The sequence below is a fragment of the Bubalus kerabau genome, chromosome 1 (assembly GCF_029407905.1).
Source record: "Bubalus kerabau isolate K-KA32 ecotype Philippines breed swamp buffalo chromosome 1, PCC_UOA_SB_1v2, whole genome shotgun sequence".
Lineage (NCBI taxonomy): Eukaryota > Metazoa > Chordata > Mammalia > Artiodactyla > Bovidae > Bubalus > Bubalus kerabau.
The window spans coordinates 8341146-8356728 of NC_073624.1; the positions used below are offsets into that span (position 1 = coordinate 8341146).

The window sequence follows — 15583 nt, forward strand, 5'->3', positions numbered from 1 at the left end:
TAGAGTGCAAACTATGAGCTACATTTATTATGCAAACTTGTGTTGCTGTGAAAAACAGAGTCCAACTACAATGCAATTTATTTCTGCATTGCAAATGTAAGAAATGTGAAAGCACCATGGAAAGAAAAAAAGTGCCGTATTAATTTATGGTAACAGTTCCTGAAATAAAACATGGCACTAGAGTAATAGTTTTTATGACTCGGCAATAAAAGTTAACAGAGCCAACAATGGTTTTAGTTTAATTCTCTTCCAACTCTACAGACGTAATTCTGCCTTCACCTTCATCACACTTTCATATGGTTTTAACAGGGGACACACCTCCTCTTCTAAGAATCTCTGTACCTGTCAAAGAGGAAAGCAAATGCAAGACAGAAGAAAATGTTAAAATTTGAGAAATCTGAGAATCCTTTTTTCAATGTCACTTCATAACACAGAGACTTACTTGGACAAACTTTTATGCTACTTTTATGTTTGAGGGAAGCACACCTTTTTTAGGATCACTAAAGAGACAACCCTAGGGTAGTAGAAGTTGGAAAAGACTTCTCAGAAGACATGATATCTGAGCTGAATCTTAGGGACAAGTAGGAGTTACCTGTAGGGAACACCAGCATGTGAAGGGACGACAGATGCATGGGTGTCATGGATAACAAGCCACTGAGCTTCTATTTTTCTCAACTCCCTGCAGAAATCTCTCCCTAAACACAGGCAGCTTGCCCCACCAGGCTGCTGCCCACCCAAACCAGCCAGCTGTACCCTTTCTGTTGGTCTCACCACTCCCCACCCATCACCAAAGCTAAAATCGTCATGCTTCTTCCTTCCTCCCCTTCACCCAGCTTCCAAGTGACTAACCTGCCGTAACAGCCCTTGGACCTGCGCCCTGCGTGCGTCTGTCTACCCCAGCCTTGGCTCGGAGCCCTCGTCACCAACTGCTCACCCATTGCAGCAGCCTCCTTATTGGTCTTCTCACCTCCAGTTTAAGTCCTTCAAATCCAGTCCATCAGAGTGTCTCAGATATAAATGACAGGTTCCCATCTGTCTTCTACATTAATCCTAGCTACTTTGGGGGCACCTGACAATCTGGCAACTCTCTCCCATGTTGGACACCCACGCATCTGTCGTCCCTTCACATCCTGGTGTTCCCTACAAGTAACTCCTACTTGTCCCTAAGATTCAGCTCAGATATCATGTCTTCTGAGAAGTCTTTTCCAACTTCTACTACCCTAGGGTTGTCTCTTTAGTGATCCTAAAAAAGGTGTGCTTCCCTCAATTCTTGCATGTACTAGATATCACACTGACCTATTTACAAGCCTTTATCGTTAAGTTTTGAGTTCCCTGAAGATAAGGATTATCTAGTCATCTTTAAAGCACCAGAATTAAACACAGCACCCAAACACAATCTGAGCACCTAGTCTGCACTCAATGAATATTTTTGAATTAGCCCTTGTAATCTTCAAAAGGCCATGAGGAAAAGTGACAAATGTTTACTGAGTACTTACTATGCACCAAGCGAGGCCTTTCAGTCCACACTCTGAGATATGTACCTCTATCCCATCGGCCAGTAAAAGCAGGAAGTCAAGACTGAGCCCGGAGCTGCTACTGTGCTGTGCTTAGTTGCTCAGTCATGTCCAACTCTTTGTGACCCCATGGACTGTAGCCCGCCAGGCTCCTCTGTCCATGGGGATTTTCCAGGCAAGAATACTGGAGTGGGTTTGTATGCCTTCCTCCAGGGGATCTTCCCAACCCAGGGATGGAACCCAGGTCTCCCGCATTGCAAGTGGATTTTTTACTATCTGAGCCACCAGGGAAGCCCAAGAATACTGGAGTGGGTAGCCTATCCCTTCTCCAGGGGAACTTCCTGACCCAGGAATCCAACCAGGGTCTCCTTCATTGCAGGCGAATTCTTTACCAGCTGAGCTACCCAGGAAGCCCAAACCCGGAGCTACCTGACAGTAAAACCCAATCTTTTCCATCACACCCCAGGCTCCAGACCAAAGCAGAATTCAGAGAAATCCTCAGGGAGGAATGAACTTAAGGCATTCTCAAAATAACCAATTTTTTAAGTTTTAGATTGCCCTGTGGCTTAGCTGGTAAAGAATCCGCCTGCTATGCAGGAGACCTGGGTTCCATCCCTGGGTTGGGAAGATCCCCTGGAGAAGGGAAAAGATACCCGCCTCCAGTATTTTGGCCCGGAGAACTCCATGGACTGTTTCGTCCATTGGGTTGTAAAGAATCGGACATAAATGAGTGACTTTCACTTTAAGTTTTAGGCAGCAACCTGCCCTGAATTCTAACTAGCCCCATTCTCATCATACCTCCTATGAAGCAGAAACATAGATTGTACTGTAGGCTCTGCAGCCCAGCGGTGTAAACAGAGCGTGTCTGGGGAGGACTGCAGCCCCACAGAAACGTTCTGATGCCTACCTGCTGAGATGCACGGCCAATGAAAGAAGAAGGGTCCAGCAAATGGTCCAACTGGGAGTGGATTGGACTGAAGTAGGCGTCAGCCTGGATGCGCTCGATGAGGTCATTGTCACCCCCTTCCTGCTTGACCACGGCAGCTGCCTGCTGCGAGAGCACTCTGATTTTCTCATGGCAATCCTGGGAAGACAGGAGGCACTGGGGTCTCACTAACAGTCGGCATTTGAACGTTGACGCTGTTTATGGCTGGTGCTACAAAGGCCTCTTCTAAAGCTTCATGAACCATCTGCTCTTATGTCCTGCCCAGTTCCTGGCATTTCCCATGGAATCTAAAACCTAATTTCTTCACTGAAAGCAGACTCTTTCTACAAGTGATTAAGCAAGTCACTTTTTAATTAACTGATTTCACCACCATCACCCTCCAAAGATAAGCCTGTGCTGTGACAGCCTGTTGTCACTGTTCTGCACCAATGCCACGACTGAAGCGAAGGACAGAAACACCTTCGTCCACCCTTCTTCAGGGAGGAGAGCAGGACCAAAGGTGCAGTGCTTTCAATTTATGCAGGAGCACAAGGGCCACACACCTGGCGGTCACCCCCGGCTTTCACCATGGCCATGATGATGTTCTCTGTGGCCATGAAAGGCAGCTCCTGCTGAATGCGCCGCTCAATGACCTGGAAGAGTGAAGTGCCAAGAAGGATGCCTCAGGTTACAAAGTCGTACACACAGTAATACGTAAACTACAACCAAAATCATGCACGGTGGAGACGTGTTCTCCCATGTCCACGAAGAAAGAGGGTAGAGGAATTTGTCTTATTCTATACTGTATTTTTTAAGTCTTCTCATACTCCAGAGTATTATTCTGATTTTAAAAAGGGATACTGACTTCATCAGAAAAATTCCTCAAACCTCAAGTTTGCTCCAGTTCGGGGCCTGACTTCAGGAGCTGAGTACAGAATGGAAACAAAGCCATCCGCCGCAGGCACCTACGAATGGGCCAGTGGAACCGCCTACCGCGCCAGCAACAGCAGAGCTGATGACTCAGGGTGGCAGAGTTTCAGCCAATTCAAAGTGCTGCCTCTTCCCTGCTCTATGAACCGGTCTGCGAATTCCACAGACTTGTTCCTGAGAGCTCATGTCACAACGTGGAGAGTGAGCTCTGGTTGGGAAGCGCTGCTCCAACACGCTCACTCCAGAGCACAAGGCCCCACTCCCTGCCACACTCCAACCCCTCCTGAATACTGTGCTTTTCAGCGAGGCCTCTTACTTTGGGGTATACCACCAATCCTTCAGAAATGTTCTGCAACGTATTCAGTACAGTATCTGCAGTGAGAAATGCTTCCGCCAAAGAGATACGTCTAGAAAAACAAACAGCCAATTCAGTTATCGCTTAAAACAAATAACAATTTCCGTGAAACGCAGGGTGTGTCTCAAGGAGCTGCCCTACTGACGTTTCATGCCAGATGTGCCACTTGGACAATTCCCTTCAACAGCCTCAATATCCTGATGACCCTTGAATCTACCACCTCTTGCCCAGACCACCTGCCCAGGCACCAGGCCATACACCTATTTGGAGAGTTCCACCTGGCTCATCGGTAGGTTCCGCAAGCCCAGGACTGAATGCAGATGCTTCTCCACTGCCTCCTGCTCAGCTCCTCACCCTACTCTTCCTCTCCTGTAGCTCCTGCCTCAGGAAATGGCACCAGCACACCATCACCATCTAAACCCCCACTCCAGCCACCTGCCCAGGCCAGTCCCTGTGACATCAATTTATATCCACATCCTCTCCAGTCACACTGCCGCCATGCCAGCGTGGGCGTGGGTTTTTAAAGCAGCCTCCTAACTTGTTCTGACCAGCATCCTGTCTTATAACTGATTCTCCAAAATGTTGCAGGGTGTTTTAGTTGGGCACAGATGACTGGGTCACAGTTTGCTAAAATACAGTCAATGTCTGACTTCTGAATGAGTTCACATGTTTTATTTCCATAAATCCTGGATTATGAACACAATCCAGAGAGTTGGCTTTAACTACTGATCATTTCCTCTCAAGAAATTCCAGCAGAGTACAAGCAAATGAGAGTGAATCTGCTTTCAAATAAGTATATACATAAAGTAGAAAGTCATGTGCATGCTGGTACCTTATTAGTAACTACTAATTACTCCTGACCCATCTTGGACCTAATCAAGAGGTCACTGTGCCAAGACACCACAGCTGACACCACCCGCCATCAGAACAACATCTACCCTTGTTTTCAGGGCCCAGAAGGCCCTTCATAAAGGGCTACTTTCCACAAGCATTCCCACCTCATTTCTTGCCACGGACTTCATTCTCCAGGGCTACCTGACTACCAGTAACTACCTCTGCAAACCATTCTTTGTCCTGCCTCTGTGCTTCATCATGCTTCTGATTTGTCTCACAGGTTAAACGCCTGGACTTCTTCCGCCCACAGCACTGCCTCCTTGTGAAGCTTCCCTCGACCCCTCCCAATCCCGTCTTTACCCCCGCAAGGACACCCTGTACATATTCTAACACGCATCACAGTGTACCGCGTTCCTGCCTCCCTGTTAAGACTCCAGGCTCCTATGGACGAGGAGGGAATACAGGGATGCTCTGTAGTCCTGTTGCTCCAGGCCCCTCTGTGCCCTCCTACAACATGCCGTGTGTGATGCCCCTTTCACTGACCGGTTGGCACTGTCATCGAGTGTGCGTTCAAACCACTGCACAGATGCCGTCTGCAGGGGGTCCATGACAAGGGCCATCAGGTGCCGGGCCAGGCTGCAGCACCGCTCTGAGCGCATAGGGTTCCGCTTGTATGGCATTGCACTTGAGCCTGCCCGTGTAAAGGACAAGAAGCAAAGGCAGGAAGACCTCAGGGAACAGTGGGAGGCCGAGCAGGCTGCTGGCTGAACTGCTCACACACGCCCACAAACCCGCCGTATCTCCCGGTGTTCGTAGGTCTCCACACGACACTCACCGATCTGCTGTTTTTCAAAGGGCTCCTCCATCTCCTTGAGGTTTGCCAGGAGTCGTATGTCGGTACAAACCTGAGGGAAGCAGGGGCCAGGCGTCACCCACATTCTCAGTGCTCGGGGGCCCAGGCAGGGGCTAGACTGATGGAGGAGGTGAGTGCTTTGGGTGCTGCCACCGAGCTGACCGTCAGCACGGGAATGTTCTGGTGAAACACCACTTAAGACATCACGGGCAGACCGTGGCAAGATGAACTTAAGGGGAATGCAGGAACCAATCCTTCTTTTTCACACACCTTCACTTAAGAGGCTCCCCTGACAGACCCAAATTACTAACAGCACTATCTGACATCTCTTGAGAGCACAATGAAGTCAGGGCCTGAGGCTGGGGGTCAGTCTGTGGTGCTGACTACCCACCGCTGCCTCCACTTACCTTGTGCACCGATGCCCCCAAGCTAGCCAGCACAGAGAGCACCTCAATATCTACTTTTCGTGTATAGGTCTGCCCTGTGATGATAAAAGCCCTAGAAATAAATAGAAAGAGCTTTAAGTGAAAATATTTCAAAATGTAACTGTCAGACAAGTGAGCCAACGCAGAGCCCAAGCAAAGGCTGGTCTCACTGAGGTGTTAAGTTGCACGGAGTCCAGGACTGCGCTGATTAGTGGCTCCAGGAAGAAACTGCACTTCCCCACCACAGTTTTTACTAAACCCAGGCGGCCGCCCCGACCCAAGGAGGACACAGTCCAGCAAGCCTCTGTTCTGCTGCAGCCCAGTGAAGTGCCTGAAACAAGGAGCCAACGTGGGGGGTGGGGGGTGACGGGTGAGGGGTGAGGGACAACTTCCCTCGTGGTCCACTGGCTAAGACTCTGTGCTCCCAATCCAGGGGGCCCGGGTTCGATCCCTGGTCAGGGAACCAGATCCCACATATCACAATTAAGAGTTCACATGACTCAAGTAAGACCCATTGCAGCCAAATAAAGAAAGAAAGAAATATTTTACATAAAAACAACAACAAAAACAAGGAACCACAGGGGAGCCTGGGGGCCCTTGAAGCAAATAGACAGACTGAGACCAACCTGTCAGAGGCCTTTAGTAAAAACAAAACCAAAACAACACAGGTAAGGCTATTCTCCTGAACTCACAGCTAAACAGCTCCCTTTTTTCTTAAAAATTATAAGGAATATAATAGAATCCAGGAAACAAAACCACACCAGAAATAGAAGGAAATGGGTGGAAAGACACAGAAAAGAAACAAATAGCTAAGGCCAAATCTGGAGGGATATTGCCTTTTATTACCTAACAGGGAGGCCGACACTTTCCCCACTCACCTACCTCTTGAATCCTGCCTTTTCTGTCACCATCTTGTCAAGCTGTTCTACCTTGGGAAAAAAAAGACATCCCCATAGAAATCCAGGCATGTCTAGTAGGAAAACATCATGACACGTCATCCTGCCCAGGTTTATGCTTTCAGTACCCTTCCAGTCAAGACTGTACCCACCCCAAGATCCATCGCTCCCACCATCCTGGGGGTCAGCTTTGTTTCTGGCGCTCCCACGGTTGGGTCTGCCTCACCCAGGTCACTCTCAAAGCACACCTTTTGGTCATCTCCCTCGAAGAGCTGCAGGAAGCTGGCCTGGGTGCCAGTGGTACCCTTCACGCCTCGGAAGCGCAGCTCATCCCGGACACGTTTCAGGTTCTGGAGATCCATGCACAGATCCTGAATCCAGAGACAGCAACGTTTCCCAACTGTGGTCAGCTGAGCAGGCCTGAACACAACCCAAAGAGAACACACAGAAGTCTCAAACCAATGACTTGTTTCATAAAACCTTCGTTGCTTCTTCTAATAATCACTGTTACCCCTGGGAAGGGAAAGAATTAAAGTGAAGACAAAACAAGAGCTAAAAAGCTTAAGCAAATACTAGTTAAGCAGATTCAACGTCATTTGTAAGTATTCAAAGGTTATAAAACTAAAGGGCCACTAGCATAACTCTCGCTTCATCAAGAGGCACTATAAGGGCAGAGACAATGTCTGCTTTGTTTGTCCCTAGATCTTGGCAAGAAATACACACATAACAAACACTTGCCAAGCATCTAATGTGTTGCTGGTATTGGAAATACAACAAAGAACAGAACAGACCAAGTCCCTGTCCAGTGGAGCTCAGACTGTAGAGTAAAAAAGTAAACAAGCAAGATAACTGCTCATTTTTAAAATGCTATCAAAAAGTAAAACGAGGACACTGGAGACCGTAACTCTAGACCGGCAGGAAAGAAAGGACTTTGGAAAGAGTCGAGACCCGATGAAGACTGAGCTGAGCCGCAGAGAACCACCTGGAAACACGCACAATCAGAGGACTCTAACTGAACAGCTAATGGCTTTGTCTTCAGTCTAAATCAAAGCCAGCCAACAGCAGGTCTGTTTATAACATAAAACGTGATTATGAATAAACTATAATAAAGCCAGAGTTCTAACAGATTACCTAACCTTCTCTATTAGGCGAATGATACTGACAGCTGGCGACAGGAAGGCCCCCCACTAAGAATGTCCAAAGCAGACACATAATCCCCAATTAATCTTTAGGTAGTTTTCCTTAAATAGATTATTGGTATAATAAAGAAAAGAAATTTGCATGCACCTATTCATAGCAGCCTTACCCCAACAGCAACAGAGCAGGAACAATCCAAATGTCCAGCAACTGGTGAACAGATAAAAGGTAGCGTATCCACATAATGGTATGTTATTTGGCGGTAAAACACAGTAAGTAATGACGCATGCTACAACATGGATGAACACTGAAAATGCCATGTTAAGTGAAATGAAGCCAGTCACAAGGAGATGAGTACTGCACGATTCTACTTGATTGAAGTGTTCAAGAGACAAATCCACAAACAGAAAACAGATTTGTGGTTGCCAGGAGATAGGGAATGGGGAGATGGGAGGGACTCCTAAAGGGTGATGAAAATATTCTGAAATTACACACTGGTAATGACTGCATAAACTCTGTAAAAATACAAAAAATGGGTGAATTTTATGGTACATCAGTTGTATCTCAATAAAGCTGTTTCTTTTTAATTGCAGGGACTGATCCATTCTGCGGTGAGATCTCTGCATCAGTACCATCTTCTGAGTTCCTAACACCTGCCAACTGTGGCAGCAGACACCTCTCGTTCCACCGTCCCCAAAGGAATGCTGGCCCGGCTGTACTCCCGGAATACTCCCTAGCGGACGCCGAGGAAGGCCTGCAACACAGGGGGTGCCAGGTGTGGAGGGAGCCAGCACGGAGGGCAACCTTTGCCACGGCTCAGCCACAAACATGGAGCAACAACCCCCTCACGTGAACAAAGCCTTCTGGTTTCTGCAACCAATAATGTAGGCCCTAATTTTAAGGAAGGTTACATTCAACTCAACAGGCTTTCCTAAGCTACAGGAGATGATATCCTTGTTGCCATAGCAATACCTACCCCATCAAAACATAAGGCAGATGCCAATACACCACGACTCAAATATCATCACTTGAAACCTGCCACTAGCAATCCAAAAATGACATCATCGGCTTTAAAAAAGGGTTTTACTTTGTAATTATAAAAATGCTTGCACATTTAAAAAAAAAGGCCAGAGTAACCAGCATTTACACTTGGTGCACCTTCCAATCTCTGTGCAACGCACATGCCGCCTTTTCCCCACACTGACGTACGCGCACTCCCATGCCTTATTAATCTAACAAGCATCATTTTCCTGGCTGTGTATTATTCTAACCTATGTATATACTACAGTCTTATTTAAGTATTCTCTTATTCTTAGACATTTATAGATTGTTTCCAAGGCTACCATCATAAATAATATTATAACAATGATCTTTGTACATACAGCTTTTTCCATAATTTGGATTACTTGCACTAAATACTCAAGAATGGAATCACTGAATCAAGAACACCTTCTTGAGAGGCAGAGTGGAAACAGATCTAAGAAGGGAGCAATCAAGAGTGTCCCCTTCCTGGGGCACAAGGCTGGGAGAGCCCCTCTCCTTCCCACTCACACCACAGGAAGGTACCCACCTAAACTCTGGTCCTTCATAGTTACCCCAACTAGCTATCTGGAGAACCACCTGGGCTGATTCTACCAACCAGCACTGATTCCTGGAGTGGGAAAGGAAGGATCAGGCCCTGTGACCTAAATAGATCTGCTTTCCAACCTCCTCCCTACCACTAAAAGATCTCCCTGTAGGCAAAGGGGATATCAGAAGTGTTAGAGTAGTAACAGCAACAACAAAAAGAGAATACTTTCTGAATACATAACTGTATACATAGTTTTCAGTGAAACAAACCATTAGATTTACTCTCTCAGCAGTACAGCTTTTAAGGCAGGTATAAGGTTCATTCCTCATAGGCATCCCAAGTGCTTATATTTTGAGTTTTCTTAACCTCAAGGTTACCATGAAGAAGGGAGAACTGAAGGAATAAATGGAAGCTGAATGCCCATAAATAAGCCCAACCCCCAAGAGGTAACCCTCTCACTTACTGGAAATGTGTGAAACCTAAGGTGGGGAGATCGGCTTGTTCCTTGGCAAAGTCGGCAAGCCGAGAGATCACCCTGGCAAGCTGCAAGGAGACGGTGTGGGAGAAAGGTGAATTCAGGCTGAGCACTGCATAAACAGGAACTAAACCTGGAGACAAATTCATCTACAATTACACTTCTAGCTCACAGAAGGCAGAGGCCACCTTTTTCCATCTTTGTATCTTAAAGTACCAAACAACATTCAAAAACTGAGTTGACTACCTAAAATGCCACAAATTATTTCTGCATAGTTTTAACACCACTGGCATGCTCATGAAGAAAAACAGACAAACTCATTATCTGACCCACACATTCCAGCAACATGCTGCTGGTTACACTTGCCTCACTTAAAAGGCTATGCTTTAAAAGCACAAACTCATATAGTGTTTTAATTCAAGAAGAGACAATTAGTTCTAGAGATCAGATCTAGGATCATTCATCTAAGTACACAGTAACTTATTTAGATCTATACTGTGCTGATTTATTCAAGGTGGTGCCCATCTCTTGTCACAGGGAATCTTAGGACTGGCAGGAAATTCGTCAACTTCTTACCTTTGGCAAAAGCAGGTCAAATGCATTTCTGAGAATAATCAGGTCCTGCAAGGGAAAATGCAGTGGTCTTACATTAATCAGCTTTGCCCAAACGTTATGACCTAACACTTTATGGTCATCACATCTGGGCCTCTTAGCTAGTTGCCTATCTTACTTTCAGCAATACACTGTGCAAGTCAGAAGCTGCTAACAGAACTCTTCTGATTACTGCCTTAAAAGCCTACCAACTGAGAGCGCAGTACTGCTAGGATCTATAAGCACAAAGCCTTTATACTTATAAAGCTCTATTTATGGGGTATCTAACTTAACTGGAAAATGGTAAGGGGCAGCCCTGTCATGAATATGACAAAGATGTCCAGGTCAACAGGGTTTATATCTTCCCAGACAATAGCATTTAAGTTTCTGAGAAGACTCCACAGGGCACATTCCATTAGTCTCTGCTCCCTTCTCTTTCCATGTCTGTCATTGCTAACAACAAAAAAGGCATGAACTAAAGGATCTAGGTTCAGGAAATTTAACGCTGTTCTTGGGGGAGTGAGATGATGTACGTGTTGCAAGCAACTCCAACACATGCTTGAGACAGTAACTGTTGAGCCCAACTACACGCTGGATACTTTTAAAAAGGCTACTCCAAGTTAGAGGACTGCTCTTCTCCCATTATCTGACTCACTAATTATACACAGATGCCTTTAATTATGTACCACTTTAGACAAAAAAAAGTTATGTGGGGGCAACTTAAAAACTACTGGCTTCTTTCTGAACTGGAAGTGTATCTGGATTCTAACTTCTAGTCCCACGGGTACACTGTGACTAGGGCAGAGGTTTGGAGTCATTCTACCCAGGTCTGTATACTTTCCAGGTTGGGCAAGTTCTTCAACCTCTTTAAGTTTCCTCATCTGTGGAGGTGGGGATTATAAAGCCAGAGCCAAAGACTATATATTCTGAATCCATTTACATGAAATTTTGAGAAGACACAACTATAGACACGAAAAGTAGGTCTCAGTTGTTTGGGTCTGGAAGCAGGAGTGGGGACTGATGGCAAACAAGCAAGACAGACCGTCTTGGGATGAGGGGTCTGTTCTAAAACTAGCATGTGGATCACTGAATGTTGCATAAATTACTAAAGCTCACTGAACTATCCATCTAAAATGGGTGAATTTATGGTATTAAATTATACCTTAATAAAGTTATTTAAAAATGGAGACAACAGCATCTATTATGCCTGTTGTGATGAAAAAATGAATACATATGAAGTGCTCACCTAGTAAACTCTTAGGAAAATGCCTGCTTGTTACTTTTTCATGTTTGACTATGAGACACTTCTGCTAATTAAAGGATTTAAGAATCATAATGCAATTACCTTTTCTTTTCAGAAGTCACAGTGAAGAGTTATAAAGGACTTTGGAAAGAAAATCCCTTTGGAAAAGTACTTTGGCCACTAAAATGCTAAGCTTTCAGCTATGTCCAGCATACTGATGTATATAGGCAGTATCTGTACATCATTTTATGGAGGTCATTAGGGGCTTACAGTTTAGACTGGAAGGATACCAAAAGCAGAAAATTCCTGAGCGCTGAGATCCTAAGACCTATGGAGTCACTTCCTAAAATGGACAAAATCAATTAAAATGTAGAAAGGTATTATAAAGCCTGAGTCCTAGTGGACACAGAACAGCATGGGCTCCTACTGTATTGTCTCCCACATAGCAGGAGGTGGCGCCAAGATGGATAATGCCGGCAGCTTTGGGGCAGCAGTGGGCAAACGTGTGCACGTGGGCCATCACATCATGTCGTAACTGCTTCTCCTCTTCAGCTGCCATCTTGAAGTCAATGTTGTCCAGGTTTGATTTCATCTCCTGGATTTGTTCATCTGTGATAGGCAAACCCAGTGTCTGCAGAACAGGCAAAATAAAATGAAATAACTTCTTATGTCACATCATTTGAACGGAAATGACAGTAAAAAAGAAAACTGATTCATGTTAGTGTTTATGCCCTACCTTCCAATTCTTAAACTAAAATTTGGGGCAATTAAACTAAAAGGACATGGGGAGGAAGAGACAACTATCTTTTTAAAAATTCTGGCTGCGCTGGGCTTTTGTTGTGGCATGGGGGCTCTTTTTGAGGGCACGGGCTCAGTAGTTGCAGTGCTCAAGCTTAGTTGCCCTGCTGCGTGTGGGATCTTACCTCCCTGACCATGGATCGAACCTGCATCTCCTGCAATGGAAGGTGGATTCTTATCCACTGGACCACCAGGGAAGTCCCCAGGAAACTTTCTAAATGAATCATGGCAAGTTATATTCTAAGTAAACTCCAATATACACAACGTAGTCCTGATTTCTGTTCCTTCTGCACCGACATCTCTGCTCACTCCCTCACAGGTTCTGGTCTCTGGGCTCAAATGCCATCTCCTCAGAGAGGCTTTCCTGACATCAATGTGAAACACCCTTCTTCGGTGTCACTTGCTATCCCTTTAACCTGGTTTTATTTAGAGCACTTACTGCCATATGACATTTTTACACATCTTTTAGCCTGTCTCACCTCTCTAGAATGTATAGACTCCCTGAAAGGAGGGCTTTGTGGTATTTATTGCTTAGGCTCTTTAGTGCTCGGTTCTTAAGTGCCCAGAGTGTGGGATCCCGGCCACAGCTTTATATCTGATCTAGATGGATTTAGTCAGAGAAACTGAAATTAGCAACACTGTTAGTAGCTCTGCCAACAAATTATGTGCTGCAAATTCAGTGCAACTGAAAGCAATTCCAGGAGATATTAATGAGAAAATAAACACATCAACATCTTACATTCATCCATCACTGAATAAAATCAGGCTGACAAAAAATAGCTGGCAGCCCACAGGCAGCTCAGAACCCTGGAGCCAAGTGCTGAATATGTACATTGGTGAATTTTACCCAAACCTTACTTCAAAGTCCCAAGACCTGGTCCTGAGAAGGAGCTCACATCTTAAGACTTATCTAGTCAGATGTGGCTATTTACATTTAAACTAGTAAAAATTCAATTCCTCTTTCACATTACATCTGGCCAGGCTGCCTTGGGTCTTTGAGTGGAGACATCGTAGGGATCCTCCCAAAACAGAACAGCAGGGGGCAGTGTGGTCAAACTGCTTCCTCCCCAAGCAACGCATCTTCTCAAAATCCAAGGCGGACGAATTTTCTGCGCTTGCCCTAGTCTCTCATTCCTCAAGTTTTTTTTTTTCAAACTATTAAATTATTATGTACTTCATGCTGTTCATTTTGACACCCTAGCTAATAGATAATACAGACTCAGGAGATATCAAAATTGCATGCATTTCAGGCAATGTGTAGACTGGGCAGAGGAAAGGATACATACCAACTCTACATTTAAATTCCAGCTTGAAGTTCTTACAAGCTATGGTGACTGGCACCAGACTCATCTACACGGAGTACCAAGTAAAACAGAAAACAGAGTAGATGCTGCTGCTGCTAAGTCGCTTCAGTCGTGTCTGACTCTGTGCGACCCCATAGGTAACAAACCACAACACACTTCATGTCCTGATCTATTATTGTTATCCGAGCTCTGTGTTTATGAAATCAGTGCCTTCATTTTATCCTCTGTAAAACAGGAATCACATACTTATAAAGAATTGTTTTGAGAATTAGTAAATTATTTTTTAAGGTCTTCAAACTGCTTAGCACACATAGCAGGCACTGTAGAAATGTCTGCTAGCATTAAAAATTTTTTTTATTGGAGTATGGTTGATTTAAAAGAATGTGTTAGTTTCAGGTGAAAAGCAAAATCAATCAGTTATCATATATCCATCCACTTTTTTAGATTCTTTTCCTAGATAAGCCATTACAGAGTATTGTGTCTGCTAGTGTCATGTACTACTTTATTTCTTGAGCAAGGTGATAGGAAGGGGGTAAAATTTAGGAAGAAAGTTTCCTGTTCGGGGGCCCTAAGCCTTGGTCCTAGGTAGGTACTCAGATTGTTTCTGAGGTTACTAAATGTCATTTCGGAGAGGACTGCCATCTTGCTTGTTGTGGCATTTTCCTCGGAAACTTTATAGCTCTCTGGATCGCTCTCAGCTTCCTTCAGCGCTTCTGTGAAGATACTTCTGGGGCTATTTCTGAAACCGCTCGGCAGAATACCTCTACATGAAGCTCTCAGAACCCATAACTGGCATCTAATAACCCCCTACCCTGATTCTCTCTCCCCAGAGACAAAAAAAGGCAGTCTAGTGAAGAGGAAACAATGGCCCAGGAAATGTGTATTTTGCAGTGACAGCTCTCTGACTACACAGAGGCATGTGGAGGGCGAGGTGGCTGGGCGTTCAGTCAGGCTTTGCATGGTCACGGGTTCACACCCGGGTTCCTTTATTCATACGAGAGTGCTAACTCGCTTCAGTCATTTCCGACTCTTGGCGACTCCATGGACTGTATAGCCCGCTCTCTCCATCGGATTCTCTAGGCAAGAATACTGGAGTGGGCTGTCATAATGGTTAGAAGCAAATATCTCAATGGCACATAATCGGGGCTTGGTCTTCTCTTCTATAACGTGGGAAACCTCCCCCTAGTTTGCAAAGTCTTTCTGGGTTAACCGGGTAAAGACGTGTACAGAAGCCAGCACAACGGCACGGAAGGAGTACTCAGCGGTGCACTCCTACAGGAACCGCCAAGACTTACTCCCGGAAACGGTAAATGGACTTCTCGCCGCCCCCCGTCCACCTCCAATCCTCCACCATTAAAACATGTGAGATAACAGGGAGCGACTGCTGGGCCTCCTGCCCTGGCCTTCCTGGGGCCGTTCCTCCGGAAAGGGAACACCTGGCCGAAAATAGCGGGGCAGCTGCCGGGGGAGGCTCAGCCCGCGCTGTAAGTCCCAGACTGGCACGTGCGTTACCTGCTCGGCCTCCGCCAGCCACAGCCAGAGCTGCCGCCAGGTCCGGAATTTGTACTTGTCGCTAAACAGGAAGCACATCTCCGGGCTGGCATAACGGGAAGCAAGCGGCGAACGGTAGCTGTCATGCCCGCAGGCCGCCTCCCGCCCGCCACGGTCACCAACCGCGGCCATCCCGGGCTCTAGACCCCGCCGAAGCTGACAGGGTCAGCGAGGGCGGAAGG

The 15583-nt window shown here is 45.9% G+C and overlaps 1 protein-coding gene across 1 annotated transcript; it reads right to left on the reverse strand.

The window, feature by feature from the left end:
* On the reverse strand, positions 1 to 15583 carry ADSL (adenylosuccinate lyase). The gene is made up of 13 exons (XM_055566684.1): positions 15363 to 15583; positions 12176 to 12379; positions 10491 to 10535; positions 9903 to 9982; positions 6981 to 7152; positions 6719 to 6765; positions 5819 to 5909; positions 5394 to 5463; positions 5102 to 5249; positions 3686 to 3776; positions 3003 to 3092; positions 2422 to 2598; positions 1 to 342 (listed from the first exon to the last, which is right to left on the reverse strand). The coding sequence occupies exons 1-13, from the start codon at positions 15531 to 15533 to the stop codon at positions 256 to 258; spliced, it is 1473 nt and encodes a 490-aa protein (XP_055422659.1). The 5' UTR covers positions 15534 to 15583; the 3' UTR covers positions 1 to 255.